A 22,345-nucleotide genomic window follows, 5' to 3' on the forward strand; every position below is an offset into this window, starting at 1 on the left:
GGCCAGAGAGGGCCTTGATGAATATTTGATAAATACAAAGACAAATCCCTCAGCCCAGACTTAGCTTCTGCTTTGGATCTCTTCCCCATCCCTGCTTCAGAACAGAATCCAGGCCAGACTCACCGCAGGGTCTCCAGGAGGCAGCGAGGGCATCTCAGGGTCTTACAAAGACTCTTCACTGCAGAGCGGCTCAGCGAGTTTCCACTTAGGTCCAGCTCCTTCAGGTTTCTGGTGACCTTGAGGACGGAGAAGAGAATCTGCCAATAGGCGTCTGTGACTGGGGCCCACCTGAACCTGAGGGGGAGAGAGAAGGACAAGGGAGATGGGATGTGTCTGGCAGGAGTTTGAGGTGCCCAGCCCTGCACAACACAGTTGGGCTTTGTCCCCCTGAGCACCAGGCCACAGTGGGTAGTGCCATCTCCAGTACTGACCAGCCTCCCTGCCTGTCTCTGTCACCCAGGGCTAGGTCCCTCTCCTCCATGTGGCTCCTCATTCTACAGCCCTTACCATAGCACACCGAAGTGTTCATCCCATGTGTCTGTTTCTGCCTCAGTCTGGGAGTTCCTTGAGGGCAGGGACAGACATTTGTCTTTTTTTTTTTCTTTTAATCTGCACTGCTCAGCATAGGGCCTGGCCTCTGTGCTGGGCACTGCAGATAAGAAAAAAAATTTTACCTAAAAAAATTTGACAGGCTTCCTCCCTTTGATGCAGACACACCTGTTCCTTTGGCACAGACATTCTGGAGTCCCAGTGCCCAGGAAAGAAGACGGGAGGCAGGAGCAGAGCCTGGGACAGATGGCCTGAGGATGATGTTGTGATGGAAGACTGTATATGATCATATGCACTGCTGTCCAGGTTGGCTCACATGGGACCCTATCCCCTTCCCAAGATAACAAGAGGGTCTGCAGGAGAGAGATGGCTGTGGGGAGTGCCCTAGGAGAGAATATTTGCAGCCTGAGGGGAGGGGATGATGGGCTTTGTCTGAGGGTGTTAGAGTAGACTCCGACTCATGGGATTTCCACCCATTTAATCTGTTTTCACACACTACTTTAGTGACCTCATCTACCTCCAAGGCTTCAACTACTCAAAGCTCTATTCCAAGTTTCAGACTGAGATTTCTATTTTCTGGTCGGATATCCCCACCTCGACATCCCAGTAATTCTTTGATCTAATTTGTCCCAACAAGTCCCCAACCTTAATTCATCTCAACAAGTCCCCAACCTTAATTCATCTTTCTCCCTAAGTCTGCAGAGCCACGTGGGGGCAAGAAGCAGAGGCAAGGAGCTGCCTGCATGTGGGCTCTGCTTCTCTGTCTCTCACTCCGTCTCCTCCGCTGCAAAAAGAGGACAGCAATAGCACCTGCTGCAGAGGGGTATGTGAGAATTAAAAGCTACTACAGAGTATCCCAAAAGTCCTAGAGCAGTTTTAAGTTTTAATAACTGTGGAAGTATAAGTACTACAAACATATAAAAAAAGCCAGCTGAGTGCAGTGGCTCTTGCCTGTAATCCCAGTACTTGAGGAGGTAGAGGCAGAAGGATCGACTGAGCCCAGGAGTTTAAGACCAGCCTGGGCAACATAGTGAGATCCTGTTTCTACAAAAAATAAAAAAAATTAGGCAACGTGGTGGTGTGCACCTGTAGTCCCAGCTACTCAGGAGGCTGAGGCAGGAGAATGGCTTGAACCTGGGAGGCCAAGGTTGCAGTGAGGTATGGTCATGCCACTGCACTATTCCTGGGAGACATAGTGAGATCCCATCTCACACACACACACACACACACACACACACACACAGACACACACACGAGAAAAAGCCATAAATGAAAGCTTATTTGAATTTCTTTTACATTTACTTAGTTTTGTGAAACTTGAAAAGTACATTTTAAATTTTTTATTTCCATTGGCATTTGCCATCCTTAATCAAGGTGACTGGAAAAAAACTAAAAATTTATACTTGAAAATGCACAATGCTTAATCACATGCCAAATACCTGGAAGCTCCCATCTTGCCATCTTCATTTCTTTAATATCTCTGGTTGGTTCTCCTCTTCCTTCACACAGCCCTTGGCCAACCTCCACCCTTTCTTCCTGAACTTTCTTGTTTTTTTATAGTAGCCTCCTTATTCTTCTCTCTGCCTTGCCTAGCCGATTCAGTTCCTTGAAAATTTCTCCTCCCACTTGCGGCTGAAGCCTCTGACTTTCCTATGGCGTTCTCTTAAGGCTCCACTTGCTCCCGCCCATCCCAATGGCCTGGTGTTCTTGGTTCCCTTTGCCTATCCCAGCCCCCATCCCCCGGCCAGCCACCATCTGGCCTCTGCCTCTAGCTGCCTCTAGCTGCTCCCATCTGTCCACTGCTTTGAAGATTTCCCATCTGTCCACTGCTACTTGCAGTACCTGTATCCAGGTCCTTTAAAGCCTACCTCACATTTATAACTATGAACAACTAGAAACAGCTTAAAATGGCCAAGAACAGGAGAATGGTCAAATCAGCCATGGCACTTTCCCCATGGAATAGCATGTGGTCATTCAAAATGGTGTTGTATCAGACTACTTAAAAATATATAAAGGGCTGGCATGGTGGCTCACCTGTGATCCCAGCACTTTGGGAGGCCGAGGCAGGAGGATCATATGAGGTCAGGAGTTCAAGACCAACCTGACCAACATGGTGAAACCCCGTTTCTACTAAAAAGACAAAAAAATTAGCTGGGTGTGGTGGTGCGTGCCTGTAATCCCAGCTACTCTGGAGGCTGAGGCATGAGAATTGCTTGAACCCGGGAGGCAGAGGTTGCAGTGAGCAGAGATCGTGCCACTGCACGCCAGCCTGGTGACAGAGTGAGACTCTGTTTGTCTCTGTCTCTCTCTCTCTCTCTACACACACACACACACACACACACACACACACAGGTATATGAAGGGCTGGGCATGGTGGCTCACGTCTATGATCCCAGCACTTTGGGAGGTCAAGGTGAGCAGATTGCTTGAGCCCAGGAGTTTGAGACCAGCTTGGTCAACATAGTGAAATCGCATCTCTATACAAAAATATACAAAAATTATCGCTGCATGTTGGGATGCTCCTATAGTCTCAGCTCCTAGGGGGGCTGAGGTAAGAGGATCCCTTAAACTCGAGTGGTCCAGGCTGCAGTGAGCTGTGATTGCACCACTGCACTCCAGCCTAGGGGACAGAGCGAGACTCTGTCTCAGACAACAACAAACCAAAAAAATACCCCACACTCACTCACAAGAAGATCGCCTTGATATATAAAGAAAATAAAATTGACTATAAAATAAAATGTACAATATGGTTCGATTTCACCATACACATGTGCACAGAAAAAAGACTGGGGTTCTTACAATTGACACTATTTTTTTTTTTTTTTTTTTTTGAGACTGAGTTTTGTTCTTTTTCCCAGGCTGGAGTGAAGTGGCACAATCTCAGCTCACTGCAACCTCTGCCCTTGACCTGTCAAGTGATTCTCCTGCCTCAGCCTCCTGAGCAGCTGGGATTACAGGCGCCTGACACCATTCTTGGCTAATTTATGTATTTTTAGTAGAGACGGGGTTTCAACACGTTGGCCAGGCTGGTCTCGAACTCCTGACCTCAGGTGATCCACCTGCCTCGGCCTCCCAAAGTGCTGGGATTACAGGTGTGAGCCACCATACCCAGCCAATTTTTAATGATGGTCATTCCAGAATGATGGAATTCTTGTTGATACTACTTTTCATCTTTTTGCTTATCTACATATCTTTTTTTGTTTGTTTTTTGAGACAGAGTCTGGCTCTGTTGCCCAGGTTGGAGTTCGGTATCGCGATCTCGGCTCATTGCAAACTCCGTCTCCCAGATTCAAGTGATTCTCATGCCTCAGTCTCCCTAATAGCTGGGATTACAGGCGTGTGCCACCATGCCCAGATAATTTTTGTATTTTTTAGGAGAGATGGGGTTTTGCCAAGTTGGCCAGGCTGGTCTCGAACTCCTGGCCTCAAGTGATCCTCCTGCTTCAGCCTCCCAAAGTGCTGGAATTACAGGTGTGAGCCACTTCACCCAGCCTATATATCTTTTTTTTCCTATAATGAACATGAATTTTATGTGAGAAAAAGTTTTAAAAATATAAATATGAAGACCCACATCAAACATTTCTTCCTCTGAGAATCTTTATTATCCACTCGTGTGATCACTCCCTTCCTTGGGCCACCACAGCACCTTGTCCATACCTCTACTGTTGTAGGCATCACACTCTGTTGTCATTAAATGAATGTTTGTCTTCTCCCCTATTTTTTGAGCTCCTTAAGGCAGGTATTGTGCTTTTTAATCTGTGATCTGTAGGGCCTGGCATAGAATCAGTGCTTAATAAATACTTATGGAATGAATCATCTAAAGCAGGACATAGACATACCAATATCATGTGATCGATACTGTGACAGAGGTTGGGGAACCGGGATGGGGAAGTTCTCAGTGCTGCTGGGCTGGAGAATGGTTAGAGGAAGCTATTCTTGCACAGCCAGAGAGTGGGTTTCAGGTTGAGTGCCTGGGGCAATGGTGGCACCACAGTCACAAATAATTATGAAGTCAGTTGTGCAGGGAAAAATAGGAAACTCTTTTTGAGAGCTGATGGGGAAGATCTCAGGGCCAATGTTGTTGTCATTGAAAGGGTTCCTGAAGCAGCTGGAGGAGCAATTTCTCCGAGAGAATGCATGCCCAGAGAGAGGAGCAGGGGTACGGGGGCTGCCTGATCCTTGGGGAGTGTGGGGGTAGCTAAGGTCAGCAGGAAGGTGGGAACACGTCCAGGAGAGAAGGTGGACGGTCATTCTAAGGGTAGGAGGAGAGGTGGCAGACATGGCGGGCCCAGTGGCCTCTCCAGAAGCAAGCAGGGCCGGCCCCACAGCCAGGCACTGCAGAGGAGCTTAGGTAGACAGAGCATGGTGGTCAGATTGGGCAGTTAGAAGTCACTGGCGATCCTGATCTTTTAGCCACCCCCGCCCCCGGCCAGGCTCAGTGAGCATGCCTCCGGTGCTCAGGTCACTCGGGCTTATGGACCGACAGAGGAGCTGCAGACATGGGTGGTTTGGGTACTCACAGGACTACCATGGTGGGGCTCCATGTTGATCTGTGCTGCCTGCCCTCAATCAGTTGAAGCTTCTTCACGTGGCGGCTGAATTTAATGCAGAAAGTGGACACTAGGAGCTCCATGTCTGTTTCTACACACATGCCCATTTCTTCGAAATGGGCCATCACTCGTGTCAGGAACGTTTTGTTCCGAGTCTCGTACAAGCAGTGGAGGGACTCCAGAGAGTGTGGCTGCAGCAGCAGCTGCAGGGACGGGACCCACTGCATCAGGTTCCTCCCCTGAGATAGCTGGCAGTGAAAGATGTTCTCCATCTCTCTCTCCCCCTCATCACTTAACAGGCCCAATAGGAAACGTGTGGTTGATGCCCCAAACAGGCCATGTGTTCCATATGCTTCTAGCAACTTTTCCAAATCTATGATGCAATTAGAATGTTTACCTTTCCCCTTCTTATTCTCCAAGGCATAGGACATTGCTGCAAAGAACTCCTGGAAACAGAGGTGAATGAAGCTGTAGCTCAGAGGGATGGGGTGCTCTTGAAGAATACCCATCTTCAAGAGGGTGGAGATGACGGCCCCATCTAACCCATGCTTCCTGAGGTCATCTGGACTGAAAAGGGTCTTTTTTTGCCAGATGCCCTCAGCAGCCAGAGAGCAGAGGTCTCTGAGTTGGGGTCCCAATGGCTGAGCTTGGAGAGCCTGGGAAAGGTAATGCAGACAGAGGGTTGTGGTGGTCTTGGAAGTCAGTGTGAGTTTTTCCTTCCGCTTCATCTGCTGCATCAGGCAAGCGCAGGCCAGCCAGGACACCCAGGGCACGAGACACAGGGCCCAGAGCTCTTTGTTTGATTTGACCAACCTAAAGGCTCTAATTGCTTGCCTTTCATCTGTGAAATATTTGTAGAAATATTCCTTCCTGCTGGACTCAGAGAACCCCAGGACCTCTACCCAACGTGCCTGCTCTAAAGAAGGAATGAGGTTCTGCAGAGCTGTGGTCCGAGCCGTGATCAGGAAGGATGCCTCGGGAAGTATGGTTTTCCCCAGCAAACTGCCCAGCAGTGCATCCGCCTGCTGCGGCTGGCTCCAGTGCAGACAGAGCTCGGAACTCGGCTCCTGCAAGACCCATCCTGGCTCATCTACACCATCGAGGATGAAGAGCAGCCGCTCTGGCATAGACAGGATCTGTCTAATGGGAGCCTGAGTGACTGTCCAGTCTTTTCCGATGAGCTCAGCGAGACTCACCACCTTGGACTGGGCCAGCTCTCTGCAGCTGAAGTAGAAGACATGCTGGAAGCGTTCCCCATACAGCTGGCCTCTCCCCCAGGCTTCCTTCACCTGCCTGGCCAGTGTTGACTTCCCAATTCCAGCAGCCCCCTGCAGTATGACTACGCGAGGTTCTTGGGTATCCAGGCCTGGGCCAAATAAGTCTCTGATCTCAATTAAATGTCCTCGATTCTCCTCCACATAATGAGGCCAGCTTCCCTTGAACAGGGGCACTTGGCTTCTGGGGTGAGGTCTTTGTAGGAGTAGCAGCTGTGTGAATTTTTGGTTCAAATCCTCATTTTTCCAGGGCCATGTGGAACAGAGGCTCTCTCTCACAGAAGGCTCCCATGGGTGGCGGTGGGGCTGTAGGCTGGTGTGCGCCTGTGGGGGCGTTCCTACCGCTGCTGCCCATGGGGGCCTGCCTTTCTCTGATTTCTCTCTCTCTCTTTCTCTGATTTCTAAGTAAGGGAGGGAAAGAAGGAACATAAAGATAGAGAATAGAAGAATTAATTAATTAATTAAACAACTGTTTTAGGCACCTACTCCAAGCCACATACTGCGCTGGCTGTAGACACTGGTATGTTCTCACCATGCGGCGGAAGGACCAGTGCTTTGGGGTAGAAGATCCCAGTTCAAGTCTTGACTCAACCAAGTCACACTCCCTGAATGACTTTCCTTCACTGAATATTTATCAAGGGCTTACTCTGTGCCAGGTGCTGCTATAGGGGTTGGGGATAAAGAGTGAACAAAACAGACACAACTCTCAGTCCTCACTAAGCTCATGATGCTGGCCATTAGCCCCTATGAGCCTCAGTTTTCTCATCTGTAAGCTGGGGGTTGTAGGAGGTCATGGAGGAGTGCAGGAGGTACCGGAGTGTGTAGCAGATGCTGACAGCATCCCCTGAGCACCTGCTGTTGCAATACCTGCCAATGGTGTCCCTCGGCAACAGCTGTGGTCATCTGTCTGAGGGCTCTTTCTCTGCCTGTAAGCCGGGTGGGCCAGAAATACTGGAGGATCGTTCTCCAGTCCAGGAGATGCCCTTAGTGGATGACAGATGGGGGTCCCTTGCCCCCAGGACAGATAACACTCAGGCGTGTTCTCACTGTCTCCCAGACAACTGCAGCAGCATGGAGCCTCAGTTGCTCACAAGGTAACCTGTTCCATAATCTAACTTTCCTGGGTTTCCCTGCCTCACCTCTCTCTCTTGTTGATGTTTCCAAGGATTCACCTCCCCAGTAAGCCACTGCAACCAAATCCGGTCTCAGGCTTCCGGGCGAGCCCCACCTGAGACTGATGGAAGATACCTCATGACCTGTGAGAAGCTGAGCTCATATTTGCCATTGTTTCCCAGGGAAGGACCTCAAGCTCCTATCTTAGTCAGATTCCAAATAGAACAACAGTTACAACCCCTTCTGTTCTTTTCTTCACAATATGTTCAGTGCCTCTCCCTTCTCTCCTTAGGTGAATTTCATTTCATTTTATTTATTTTTTTGAGGCAGAGTTTCTCTCTTGTCACCCAGGCTGGAGTGCAGTGGCGCCATCTCGGCTCACTGCAACCTCCGCCTCCCAGGTTCAAGCGATTCTCCTGCCTCAGCCCCCTGAGTAGCTGGGATTATAAGCACCCGCCATCACGCCGGCTAATTTTTGTATTTTTGTAGAGATGGGGTTTCACCATGTTGGCCATGCTGGTCTCAAACTCCTGACCTCACGTGATCTGCCCTCCTCAGCCTCCCAAAGTGCTGGAATTACAGGCATGAGCCACCGCACCCAGCCTACTATCTTGTCTTTTACTCAAACAAGTTTTCCTACCTTTGCTCTTGATAGATCAAAAAGCATGCCATGTGGTTTTTATACTTGCCATGAAACTGTTCTTCGGGATATTATTTTGTTCAGGTTCCCCACTTGGACAGCAGAGGGGGTGACTCTGCCTATCCCTGTCACTGGTAGCCAGGCAGGCAATGTCTGCTAGCGGTCTGCTTCTGTCTGAACTCAGCCAGCAGAGGCAAACTCCCGGTTCCCCGAGAAACACTCTGAAGGCAGGGCGGGTGACTCCACCCACCACCGCCTCTTCTAGCCATGCAGGCCATGTCTGCTAGAGCTTCCAGCGCAGTGGTCCTAATTCTGTCTGAATCCAGCTGAGGGGTGCAGCCTCCTGTTGCTGCCCAGGGAAACACCTAGAGGCAGGGTGGGTGACTCCAACCACCTCTGCTTGTGGTAGCCAGATGGGCCACACCAGCCCAGCAGTCCCGCTACTCCGTGGGTGGGTGCCATCCCCGTTCCCCTGGGAAGCACCCAGACAGCTGATTATGTGACCCCACCCACTTCTGCAGATCCTAGCTGAGCAGGACTTGCTGGTTTGGACAATGCCCAAGCAGGGAAGAGCCCTCATTCTCTTATCACTGACAGAGGTGAGATGTCCGAGTTTGTAGGCTGGTGGAGGAGTGAGGTGGAGGAGTGAGGTATGCCTCTCTCTGCAGGGCGGACCCAGCAAGGATACGGCCTGTCTGCCAACCACAGCCCCTGCCTGAAGGAACCCCATTTACCAGAACACCCAACAAAAGAAATGCAGGCGTGCAGCCAGTAATCAGAAGGGTCTCGTCTAAGGCCCAGGAGTGGACTAAGTGAGAAGGTCACCCCCCTGTCCCCAACACACACAGAACACTACTGCCAACTGTACCGAAACATGAAGAACCATGCAGCAGAGTAAGAGTGTATCTCCTGGTGATCACTCTTAAGCACTGCCTACTGGATGGCGGCCCCAAAATACAACACCAAAATGTTTTGCAGTATTCAGCGCCGTGAAAACTAAGGCAAAGGCTCCCACCAGCGCCCTGCCCCAGCCAACACACATGCACCCTGCCATGCCACTGTGGCTGGCGCCATGTGCGAGTGAGCACAGATCCTGCTGGCACTGCCACAAGGAAGCACTTTGGCCTGCACCCCCACCGGACTATTGAGGCCAGCGGACTGGGAACACCTTAGCCCCTCTAATGCAGCAGGTTCTGAACCCCAGGGGGCCAGAGAAAAAGGCTGGGGACCCAGTACCAGCCTTCTAGAGTTAGAGCAGGCAGCTCAGGAGTGCTGAGCTGAGGCTTGGCCGCCTGAAATCTTCCAGAATTGAAGCCAGTTGACTGAACCCACCTTATACCACAATCAAACCCCCAATGACTTCAAACAAGATAAAAACAAAACAAAACAAAAAAAAACCCCATCCAAAGGAAGACAACTTCAAAGATTAAAGGAACATCAGCCCACACACACGAGAAAGAACCAGCTCAAGAACTCTGGTAACTCAAAAAGCCACAGTGTCTTCCTATCTTCAGACGTGTACACTAGTGCCTCAGCAATGGTATTTTAACAGTCTGAAATGGCTGAAATGACAGACATAGAATTCAGAATATGAGTAGGAATGAAGATCATTGAGATTCAGGAGAAAGTCAAAATCCAGTCCAAGCAATCTAAGGAATACAATAAAATGATACAAGAGCTGAAAGATGAAATGGTCATTTTAGGAAAGAACCAAACTGATCTGATAGAGCTGGAAATCTCACTACAAGAATTTCATAATACAATAGCAAGTATTAACAACAGGATAGACCAAGCTGAGGAAAGAATCTCAGAGCCTAAAGATTGGTTCTCCAAATTAACTCAGTCAGACAAAAATAAAAAAGAATAAAAACAAATGAACACCTCTGAGGAATATGGGATTTCGGAAAGAGACCAAATCTATGACTCACTGGCATCCCTGAAAGAGCATGAGAAAGCAAGCAACTTGGAAAATGTATTTGAAGATATTGTCCACAAAAGTTTCCCCAACCTCCCTAGAGAAGCCAACATTCAAATTCAGGAAATGCAAAGAATCCTTGTGAGATACTATACAAGACAATCATCCCTAAAACACATAGTTCTCAGATTCCCCAAGTCCTCAGATTCTCCAAGGCCAACACGAAAGAAAAAACAATAAAGGCAGCTAGAGACAGAAGGGGCAGGTCACCTAAAAAGGGAAACTCATCAGGCTAACAGTGAACTTTTCAGCAAAAGCCCTGCAAGGCAGAAGAGATTGGGGGCCTATATTCAGCATCCTTAAAGAAAAGAAATTCCAGCCAATAATTTTTCTTTTTTAAAATTTTAAAATTATTTTAAAAAAATTTTGTGGGTACATAGTAGGTGTATATATTTATGGGGATACATGAGATGTTTTGATACAAGCAAGCATTGTAAAATAAGCACATCATGGAGAATGGGGTATGCGTCCCCTCAAACATTTATCCTTTGAGTTACAAACAATCCAACTATATTCTTTGTTATTAAAAAATATACAATTAATTTATTATTGACTATAGTCACCCTATTCTGCTATCAAACAGTAGGTCTTATTCATTCTTTCTATTTTTTTGTACCCACTCACTATCCCCACCTTTCCCTCTTGCCCCCCACTACTTTTCTCAGCTTCTGGTAACCATCCTTCTGCTCTCTATGTCCATGAGTTCAATTGATTTGAGTTTTAGATCCCACAAATAAGTGAGAACACGTGATGTTTGTCTTCCTGTGCCTGGCTTATTTCACTTAATGTAATCTCCAGTTTCATCCATGTTGTTGCAAATGACTGGAACTCATTCTCTTTGATGGCTGAATAGTACGTATATGCACCATATTTTCTATATCTGTTCATCTGCTGATGGACACTTGGGTTGCTTCCAAATCTTGGCTATTATAAACAGTGCTGCCACAAACATAGAAGTGCATGTATCTCTTTGATATTCTGATTTCCTTTCTTTTGGATGTATACCCTGCAGTGAGATTGCTCAATTTTTAGTGGTTTTTTTTTTTTAGACAGAGTCTCGCTCTGTCGCCCAGGCTGGAGTGCAGTGGTGCAATCTTGGCTCACTGCAAGCTGTGCCTCCCTGGGTTCACACCATTCTGCTGCCTCAGCCTCCCGAGTAGCTGGGACTACAGGTGCCCCGCCACCGCACCCAGCTAATTTTTTGTGTTTTTAGTAGAGATGGGGTTTCGCTGTGTTAGCCAGGATGGTCTCAATCTCCTGACCTTGTGATCTGCCCACCTTGGCCTCCCAAAGTGCTGGGATTACAGGCATGAGCCACTGCACCTGGCCAATTTTTAGTTTTTTGAGGAAACTCCAAACTGTTCTCCATAGTGGTTGTACTAATTTACGTTCCCACCAACAGTGTACGAGAGTTTCCTTTTCTCCACACCCTCACAAGAATTTGTTCTTGCCTGTCTTTTGGATAAAAGCCATTTTAGCTGGGGTGAGGTGATATTGTAGTTTTCATTTTCATTTCTCTGACTATCAGTGATGTTGAGTGCCTTTTCATATGCCTGTTTGCCATTTGTATATCTTCTTCTGAGAAACGTCTATTCAAATCTTTTAACCATTTTTTGATCGAATTTTAGATTTTTTCCTATAGAGTCATTTGAGCTCCTTATATATTCTAGTTATTAATCCCTTGTCTGAAGGGTAGTTTACAAATACTTCCTCCCATTCTGTGGGTTGTCTCTTTACTTTGTTTATTGTATCCCTCACTGTGCAGAAGCTTTTTAACTTGACATGATCTTGTTTGTCCATGTTTGCTTTGGTTGCCTATGCTTGCGTGTTATTGCTCAAGAAATCTTTGCAGACCAATGTCCTGGAGATTTCCCCCAATGTTTTCTTGTAGTAGCTTCATAGTTTGAGGTCTTAGATTTAAGTTTTTAGTCAATTTTTTGATGTGTTTTTGTCTGGTTTTGGTATCAAGGTAATACTGGCCTCAGAGAATGAGTCTGGTAATAGTCCTTCCTCCTCTATGTTTTCGAAGTAGTTTCAGTAGGACTGATACTAGTTCTTCTTAAATGTTTGGTAGAATTTCAGCAGTGAAGCCATCCGGTCCTTGGCTTTTCTTCACTGTAAGACTTTTTATTATGGCTTCCATCTTGTTACTTGTTATTGGTCTGTTTAGGTTTTGGATTTCTTCCTAGTTCAGTCTTGGTAGGCTGTATGTATCTAGAGATTTGTCCATTTCTTCTAGATTTTCCAATTTATTGGCATATAATTGCTCATAGCAGCCACTAATGATCCCTTGAATTTCTGCAATATCAGCTGAAATGTTTCCTTTTTCATTTCTGATTTTATTTATTTAGATCTTCTCTCTTTTTTTCTTAGCTTGGCTAAAGGTTTGTCGATTTTGTTTAACTTTTCAAAAAATCAACTTTTTGTTTCATTGATCTTTTGTATTTTTTCTTTTTAATTTCATTTATTTCTGCTCTGATCTTTATTATTTCTTTTCATCTACTAATAGTGGGTTTGGTTTGTTCCTGCTTTTCTGGTTCTTTAAGATGCATCATTAGATTGTTTATTTGAAGTTTTTCCTCTTTTTTGATGTAGGCACTTATAGCTATAAACTTGTCTCTTAATATATCCCATAGGTTTTGGTATATTGTGTTTCCATGATTATTTGTTTCAAGACATTTTTCTTTCTTTATTTTGTTCTTAATTTCTTCATTGACCCACTGGTCATTCAGGAGCATATTGTTTAATTTTCATGTATTTATGTAGTTTTCTAAATTCCTATTATTAATTTCTAATTTTATTGCATTGTAGTCAGAGAAGATGCTTGATATTATTTTAATTTTTTGAATGTTTTAAGACTTGTTTTGTGAGCTAATATACGGTGTATCCTTGAGAAAGATCCATGTGCTGAGGAAAAGAATGTGTATTCTGCAGCTCTTGGATGGAATGTTCCATAAATATCTATTAGATCCATTTGGTCTGTAATGCAGATTAAGTTTGACGTTTCTTTGCTGATTTTCTGTCTGGAAATGCTAAAAGTGGGGTGTTAAATCTCCAGCTATTATTGTATTGAGGCCTGTCTCTCTCTTCAGCTCTAATAATATTTCCTTTACATATCTGGGTGTTCCTGTGTTGGGTGCATATATATTTAAAATTGTTATATCCTCTTGCTGAATTGACTCCATTATCATTATATAGTGACCTTCTTTGTCTCTCTTTGTATAGTTTTTGTTCTGAAATCTATTTTGTCTGATACAAGTATAGTGACGTCTGCTCTTTTTTGTTTTCCACTGGCATGGAATATATTTTTCCATCACTTTATTTTCTGTTTATGTGTGTCTTTACAGGTGAAATGTGTTTCTTGTAGGGAACAGATCATTGGTTCTTGTTTTTTCATTCATTCAGCCAGTCTATGTCTTTTGATTGGATAGTTTAGTCCATTTACATTACTTATTATTGATAAGTAAAGACTTACTCCTGCCATTTTATTGTTTTCTGCTTGTTTTGTGATCTTCTCTTCTTTCTTTGTTTTATTCCTGTCTTCCTCTAGTGAAGATGATTTTCTCTGGTGATATAGTTTGGTTTCTTGATTTTTATTTTTTGTGTATCCATTTTATGTTTTTTGGTTTGAGGTTACCATGAGGCTTGCAAATACCATCTTACAATCCATTATTTTAATCTGATAACAACTTAACACTATTTGGATAAACAAACAGAAAGAAAACTAATAAAAACTTCATTTCCCAGCTTTTTAAACTTTTTGTTGTTTCTATTTATATCTTATTTTACTGTGTCTTGAAAAGTTGTTGTAGTTATTATTCTTGATTGGTTCATCATCTAGTCTGTCTACTTAGGGTAAGAGAGGTTATACACCACAGTTACATTGTAAAAATATTCTGTTTTTCGGTGTACTTACTATTATGAGTAAGTTTTTTACCTTCAGGTGATGATTGCTCATTAATGTTCTTCTCTTTTTGATTGAAGTACTCCTTTTAGCATTTCTTGTAGGATGGGTTTGGTATTGATGAAATCCTTCAGCTTTTGTTTGGGAAAATCTTTATTTCTCCTTCATGTTTGAAGGATATTTTCACCAGATATACTATTTAGGGTAAAAGTTTTCTTTCCTTCAGAACTTTAAATATGTCATGCCACTCTCTCCTGGCCTGTAAGGTTTCCATGAAAAGTCTGCTGCCAGATGTATTGGAACTCCATGGCATGTTACTTATTTCTTTTCTCTTGCTGCTTTTAAGATCCTTTCTTTATCCTTGACCTTTGGGAGTTTGATTATTAAATGCCTTGAGGTAGTCTACTTTGGGTTAAATCTACTTGGTGTTCTAAAACCTTCTTGTGCTTGGATATCTTTCTCTAGGTTTGGGAAGTTTTCTCTTATCCCTTTGAATAAAACTTCTACTCCTATTTCTTTCACTACCTCCTTCTTAAGCCAATAACTCTTAGATTTGCCATTTTGAGGCTATTTTCTAGATCCCGCAGGTGTGTTTCATTGTTTTTTATTCTTTTTTCTTTTGTCCCTTCTGTGTATTTTCAAATAGCCTGTCTTCAAGCTAATTGTTTCTTCTGCTGGATCCATTCTGCTATGAAAGGACTCTGATGCATTCTTCAGTATGCAAATTGAATTTTTTCAGCTCCAGAATTTCTGTTTGATTCTTTTTAATTATTTCAATCTCTTTATTAAATTTATCTGCTAGAATTCTGAATTCCTTCTGTGTGTTATCTTGAGTTTCTCTGAGTTTCCTCAACACAGCTATTTTGAATTCTGTCTGAAAGGTCACATATCTCTCTTTCTCTAGAATTGGTTCCTGATGCCTTATGGTGAGGTCATGTTTTCCTAGATGGTGTTAATGCTAGTAGATGTTCTTCAGTGTCTGGGCAATGAAGAGTTGAGTATTTATTGCAGTCGTCACTGTCCAGGCTTATTTATAGGCAGCCTTTTTGGAAAGGCTTTCCAGATTTGAAAGGACTTGAGTTTTGTGATCTAAGGCATTTCTGCTTTAGAGGGCACCCTAAGCCCAGTAATGCTGTGGTTCTTGCACAGTCATAGAGGTACCACCTTAATAGTCTTAGACAAAATCTGGTTGAATTATCTAGGTTACCAGGCAGAGACTCTTGTTCTCTTCCCTTACTTTCTGCCAAACATACAGTCTCTGTCTCTTCTAAGCCACCTAAAGCCACCTTTAACTTCATTAAAAAGTGACACAAGCACCCCTGTGGCCACCACCACTATGACTGTGCGCCAACCAAGAATTTCATATACAGCCAAACTAAGCCTTATAAGTGAAGGAGAAATAAGATCCTTTTCAAACAAGCAAATGCTAAGGGAATTTATTACCAGACCTGCCTTACAAGAGGTTCTTAAGGGAGTGCTAAATATGGAAACAAAAGACCATCACTGGCCACCATAAACACACTAAATACACAGTCCATTGATACTATCAAGCAACTACAAAATCAAGTCTGCAAAATAATCAGCTAACAACACGATGACAGGATCAAACTCACACATATCAATATTAATCTGAATGTAAATGGGCTAAATGCTCCCATTAAAAGGCACACAGTGGCAAGTTCAATAAAGAAGCATGGCCCAACTGGATACTGTCTTCAAGAGATCCATCTCACATGCAATGACATTCATAGGCTCAAAGTAAAGGGATGGGGAAAAATCTACCAAGCAAATGGAAAACAAACAAAAGCATAGATTGCCATTCTAATTTCACACAAAACAGACTTCAAATCAACAGCAATCAAAAAAGACAAAGAAAGGCATCACATAATAATAAAGGGTTCAATTCAACAAGAAGACTTAACTATTATGAATATATATGCACCCAATACAGGAGCACCCAGATTCATAAGACAAGTTCTTAGAGACTGATGAAGAGACTTAGAAAACCATATAGTAATAATGGGAGACTTCAACACCCACTGACAGTATTGAACAGATCATCGAGGCAGAATACTAACAAAGATATTTGGGACCTAAATTCGACACTTGACCAAATGGGCCTAACAGACATCTACAGAACTCTCCACCCCAAACAACAGAATATATATTCTTCTCATTTGCACATGGCATATACTGTAAAATCAACCACACAATCTGCCATAAAAAGTTCTCAGCAAATTTAAAAAAACCCAAATCATACCAGCCACACTCTTGGACCACTGCACAATTAAAAAAAATCAATATTAAGAAGACAGCTCAAAACCATACAATTCATGGAAATTAAACAACCTGCTCCTGAGTGGCTTTTGGGTAAACAATGAAATTAAGGCAGAAATAAAAAAATTCTTTGAAACCAATGAGAACAAAGATACAATATACCAATTCTCTGGGACACAGATAAAGCAGTGTTAAGAGAAAAGTTTATAGCAGTAAATGCCCATATGAAAAAGTTAGAAAAATCTCAAATTAGCAACCTAACATCACAAATAAAAGAATTAGAAAAACAAGAGCAAGATCAATCCCAAAGCTAGCAGAAGACAAGAAATAACCAAAATCAGAGCTGAACTGAATGAAATTGAGATGAAAAAAACCATACAAAAGATCAACAAAACCAAAAGTTCATTCTTTGGAAGAATAAATAAGATCGATAGCCCACTAGCTAGACTAATAAAGAAAAAAAAAGACAGAAGATCCAAATAAACACAACCAGAAATGACAAAGAGGACATTACCACTGACCCCACGGAAATATAAAAAACCCTCAGAGACTATTATGAACACCTCTATACACAGAAACTAGAAAAACCTACAAGAAATAAATCCCTAAGACTGAACCAGGAAGAAATTAAAACTCTGAACAGAGCAATAATGAGTTCTAAAATGGAATCAGTAATAAAAATTCTAACAACCAGAAAAAGGCGAGGACCAGATAGATTCACAGCTGAATTCTACCAGACACATAAAGAAGAGCTGGTACAATTTCTACTGAAACTATTCCAAAAAATTGAGGAGGAGGTGACTCCTCTCTAACTCATTCTATGAGTTAGGTATCATTCTATGAGTTTGGTATCATTCTGATACCAAAACCTGGCAGAGACACAACAAAAGAAGAAAACTTAAGGACAATATCTGCGATGAACATAGGTGCAAAAATCTTCAGCAAAATATTAGCAAACTGAATCCAGCAGCACGTCAAAAAGCGAATTCACCACAACCAGATAGGTTTTATCTCTGGAATGCATGTTTGATTCAACATATGCAAATCAATAAATGTGATCTATCACATAAATAGAAGTAAAAAAGCCCCCACATGATCATCTCAACAGATGCAGAAAAGGCATTTGATAAAATTCAACATCCTGTAATGTTAAAACTCTCAACAAACTAGACACTGAAGGAGTATACCTCAAAATAATAAGGGCCATTTATGACAAAACCACAGCCAACATCACACTGAATGAGCAAAAACTGGAAGTATTCTCCTTGAGAACCAGAACAAGACAAGGATGCTCATTCTCACCATCTATTCAACATAGTACTAGAAGTCCTACCCAGAGCAATCAGGTAAGAGGAAGAAGTAAAAGACATCCAAATAGGAGGAGAGGAAGTCAAAGTATCTCTGTTTGCAGATGTTATGATTTTATACCTAGAAAACCTCCTAGTCTCTGTCCCAAATCTGCTAGATCTGATAAACAACTTCAGCAGTTTCAGGATACAAAATCAATTTCTTCTATTGGGTAATAAGTATTATATAACATTGTGCAATAAGCGCCAAATCAAGAATGCAATCCCATTCACAATAGCCACAAAAAAGTACCTAGGAATACATCTAACCAGGATTGTGAAAGATCTCTATAGCAAGAACTACAAAACACTGCTGAAGGAAATCAGCGATGACACACACACAAACGGAAAGCATTCCATGCTCATGAATAGGAATAATCAATGTTGTTAAAACGGCCATACTACTCCAAGCAATTTACAGATTCAATGCTATTCCTAGCAAACAACCAATGACATTCTTCACATAATTAGAAAAAAAATCTAAAATTAATATGGAACCAAAAAAGAGCCCAAATAGCCAAAGCAATTCTAAGTAAAAAATAACAAATCTGGAGGCATCACATTACCTATTTTTAAACTATACTACAATGCAACAGTAACCAAAACAGCATACTACTGATACAAAAACAGACACATAGACCAATGGAACAGAATAAAATGCCCAGAAATAAAGCTGTATACCTACAACCATCTGATCTTTGATAATGTTGACAAAAACAAGCAATAGGGAAAGGATTCCCTATTCAATAAGTGATGCTGAGATAACTGGCTAGCCATATGCAGAAGATTGAAACTGGACCCCTTCCTTATACTATATACAAAGATCAATGGAAGATGGATGAAAGTCTTAAACGTAAAACCTAGAACTTTAAAAACCCTTGAAGAAAACCTAGGAAATACCATTCTGAACATAGGTCCTGGCAAAAATTTCATGAGGAAGATGCCAAAAACAATTGCAGTGAAAACAAAAATTGACAAATGGGACCTAATTAAACTAAAGAACTTCTGCACAGCAAAAGAAACTACCCACAAAATAAACAGACAATCCACAGAATGGGAGAAAATATTTGCAAACTACCCACCTGACAAAGTTGGAATATCCAGAATCTATAAGGAACTTAAACACATTTACAAGCCAAAAACAATCCCATTAAAAAGTGGACAAATGGCCAGGCATGGTGGCTCATGCCTGTAATCCCACCACTTTGGGGACTGAGGTGGGCAGATCACTTGAGGTGAGGAATTCGAGACCAGCCTGGCCAACAGACCATTTCTACTAAAAAATACAAAAATTAGCTGGGCGTAGTGGTGCACACCTGTAATCTCAGCTACTTGGGAGGGTGAGGCAGGAGAATCCCTTGAGTCCATGAGGTGGAGGTTGCAATGAGCAGAGATTTCACCACTGCATTCCAGCTTGGATGACAGTGTGATACTTTGTCTCAAAAAAAAAGTGGACAAAGGACACCAATAGACTCTTCAAAAGAAGACATACATATGGCCAACAGCATATGAAAAAATGCTCAACATCACTTATTATTAGAAAAATGCAAATTGGGGTGGTTCCAAGATGGCCGAATAGGAACAGCTCCAGTCTACAGCTCCCAGGGTGAGCAATGCAGAAGACGGGTGATTTCTGTATTTCCAACTGAGGTACCAGGTTCATCTCACTGGGGCTTGTCGGACAGTGGGTGCAGGACAGTGGGTGCAGCCCACCGAGCATGAGCCAAAGCAGGGCGAGGCATCACTTCACCTGGGAAGTGCAAGGGGACAGGGAATTCCCTTTCCTAGCCAAGGGAAGCTGTGACAGATGGCACCTGGAAAATTGGGTCACTCCCACTCTAATACTGCGCTTTTCCAACGGTCTTAGCAAACGGCACACCAGGAGATTATATCCTGCGCCTGGCTCAGAGGGTCCCACACCCACGGAGCCTCACTTATTGCTAGCACAGCAGTCTGAGATTGAACTGCAAGGTGGCAGTGAGGCTGGGGGAGGGGCGCCTGCCATTACTGAGGCTTGAGTAGGTAAACAAAGCAGCTGGGAAGCTCGAACTGGGTGGAGCCCACCGCGGCTCAAGAAGGCCTGCCTGCCTCTGTAGACTCCACCTCTGGGGGCAGGGCATAGCCAAACAAAAGGCAGCAGAAACCTCTGCAGACTTAAATGTCCCTGTTTGACAGCTTTGAAGAGAGCAGTGGTTCTCCCAGCATGTAGTTTGAGATCTGAGAACAGACAGACTGCCTCCTCAAGTGGGTCCCTGACCCCTGAGTAGCCTAACTGGGAGGCACCCCCAAGTAGGGGCAGACTGACACCTCACACAGCTGGGTACCTCTCTGAGATGAAGCTTCCAGAGGAAGGATCAGGCAGCAACATTTGCTGTTTAGCAATATTCGCTGTTCTGCAGCCTCTGCTGCTGATACCCAGGCAAACAGGGTCTGGAGTGGACCTCCAGCAAACTCCAACAGACCTGCAGCTGAGGGTCCTGACTGTTAGAAGGAAAACTAATAAACAGAAAGGACATCCACACCAAAACTCCATCTTTATGTCACCATCATCAGAGACCAAAGGTAGATAAAACCACAAAGATGGGGAAAAAACAGAGCAGAAAAGCTGAAAATTCTAAAAATCAGAGTGCCTCTCCCCCTCCAAAGGAACGTAGCTCCTCGCCAGCAATGGAACAAAGCTGGACGGAGAATGACTTTGATGAGTTGAGAGAAGAAGGCTTCAGAAGATCAAACTTCTCCGAGCTAAAGGAGGAAGTTCAAATCCATCGCAAAGAAGCTAAAAACCTTGAAAAAAGATTAGACAAATGGCTAACTAGAATAACCAGTGTAGAGAAGTCCTTAAATGACCTGATGGAGCTGAAAACCATGGCACGAGAACTACGTGAAGAATGCACAAGCTTCAGTAGCCGATTCGATCAACTGGAAGAAAGGGTATCAGTGATTGAAGACCAAATGAATGAAATGAAGCGAGAAGAGAAGTTCAGAGAAAAAAGAGTAAAAAGAAACGAACAAAGCCTCCAAGAAATATGGGACTATGTGAAAAGACCAAATCTATGTCTGATTAGTGTACCTGAAAGTGACGGGGAGAATGGAACCAAGTTGGAAAACACTCTGCAGGATATTATCCAGGAGAACTTCCCCAACCTAGCAAGGCAGGCCAACATTCAAATTCAGGAGTTACAGAGAACACCACAAAGATACTCCTTGAGAAGAGCAACTCCAAGACACATAATTGTCAGATTCACCAAAGTTGAAATGAAGGAAAAAATGTTAAGGGCAACCAGAGAGAAAGGTCGGGTTACCCACAAAGGGAAGCCCATCAGACTAACAGTGGATCTCTCGGCAGAAACTCTACAAGCCAGAAGAGAGTAGGGGCCAATATTCAACATTCTTTTTTTTTTTTTTTGAGATGGAGTCTCGCTCTGTCGCCCAGGCTGGAGTGCAGTGGCGTGATCTCAGCTCACTGCAAGCTCTGCCTCCCAGATTCATGCCATTCTTCTGCCTTAGCCTCCTGAGTAGCTGGGACTACAGGTGCCCGCCACCACGCCTGGCTAATTTTTTTTGTATTTTTTAGTAGAGATGGGGTTTCACCATGTTAGCCAGGATGGTCTCGATCTCCTGACCTCATGATCTGCCTGTCTCGGCCTCCCAAAATGCTGGGATTACAGGCGTCAGCCACCATGCCCGGCAATATTCAACTTTCTTAAAGAAAAGAATTTTCGACCCAGAATTTCATATCCAGCCAAACTAAGCTTCATAAGTGAAGGAGAAATAAAATCCTTTACAGACAAGTAAATGCTGAGACATTTTGTCACCACCAGGCCTGCCCTACAAGAGCTCCTGAAGGAAGCACTAAATATGGAAAGGAATAACCGGTACCAGCCACTGCAAAAACATGCCAAACTGTAAAGACCACCGATGCTAGGAAGAAACTGCATCAACTCATGAGCAAAATAACCAGCTAACATCATAATGACACGATCAAATTCACACATAACAATATTAACCTTAAATGTAAATGGGCTAAATGCTCCAATTAAAAGACACAGCCTGGCAAATTGGATAAAGAGTCAAGACCCATCAGTGTCATGTATTCAGGAGACCCATCTCACGTGCAGAGACACACATAGGCTCAAAATAAAGGGATGGAGGAAGATCTACCAAGCAAATGGAAAACAAAAAAAGGCAGGGGTTGCAATCCTAGTCTCTGATAAAACAGACTTTAAACCAACAAAGATCAAAAGAGACAAAGAAGGCCATTACATAATGGTAAAGGGATCAATTCAACAAGAAGAGCTAACTATTCTAAATATATATGCACCCAATACAGGAACACCCAGATTCATAAAGCAAGACCTTAGAGGCCTACAAAGAGACTTAAGACTCCCACACAATAATAATGGGAGACTAACACCCCCGTCAACATTAGACAGATCAACGAGACAGAAAGTTAAAAAGGATATCCAGGAATTGAACTCAGCTCTGCACCAAGGGATCTAACAGACATCTATAGAACTCTCCACCCCAAATCAACAGAATATACATTCTTCTCAGCACCACACCACACTTATTCCAAAATTGACCACATAGTTGGAAGTAAAGCACTCCTCAGCAAATGTAAAAGAACAGAAATTATAACAAACTGTCTCTCAGACCATTCAGTGCAATCAAACTAGAACTCAGGATTAAGAGACTCACTCAAAACCGCTCAACTACA

The 22,345-nt window shown here is 43.5% G+C and overlaps 1 protein-coding gene across 2 annotated transcripts in view; it reads right to left on the bottom strand.

Annotated features, from left to right (window-relative positions):
• The window catches only part of NLRP1 (NLR family pyrin domain containing 1), a 103,221-nt gene that overhangs the window by 39,105 nt on the left and 41,771 nt on the right, over positions 1 to 22,345 (bottom strand). For both annotated transcript variants that reach the window (XM_054459483.2, XM_063655797.1), the window contains exons 6-7: positions 5,070 to 6,774; positions 124 to 294 (exon numbers count right to left, since the gene is read on the bottom strand). In XM_054459483.2, coding sequence (XP_054315458.2) covers positions 124 to 294; positions 5,070 to 6,774 — 1,876 coding nt within the window. The remainder of the gene's footprint in view (positions 1 to 123; positions 295 to 5,069; positions 6,775 to 22,345) is intronic.

The sequence above is a fragment of the Pongo pygmaeus genome, chromosome 19 (assembly GCF_028885625.2).
Source record: "Pongo pygmaeus isolate AG05252 chromosome 19, NHGRI_mPonPyg2-v2.0_pri, whole genome shotgun sequence".
In the NCBI taxonomy this organism is placed as follows: domain Eukaryota; kingdom Metazoa; phylum Chordata; class Mammalia; order Primates; family Hominidae; genus Pongo; species Pongo pygmaeus.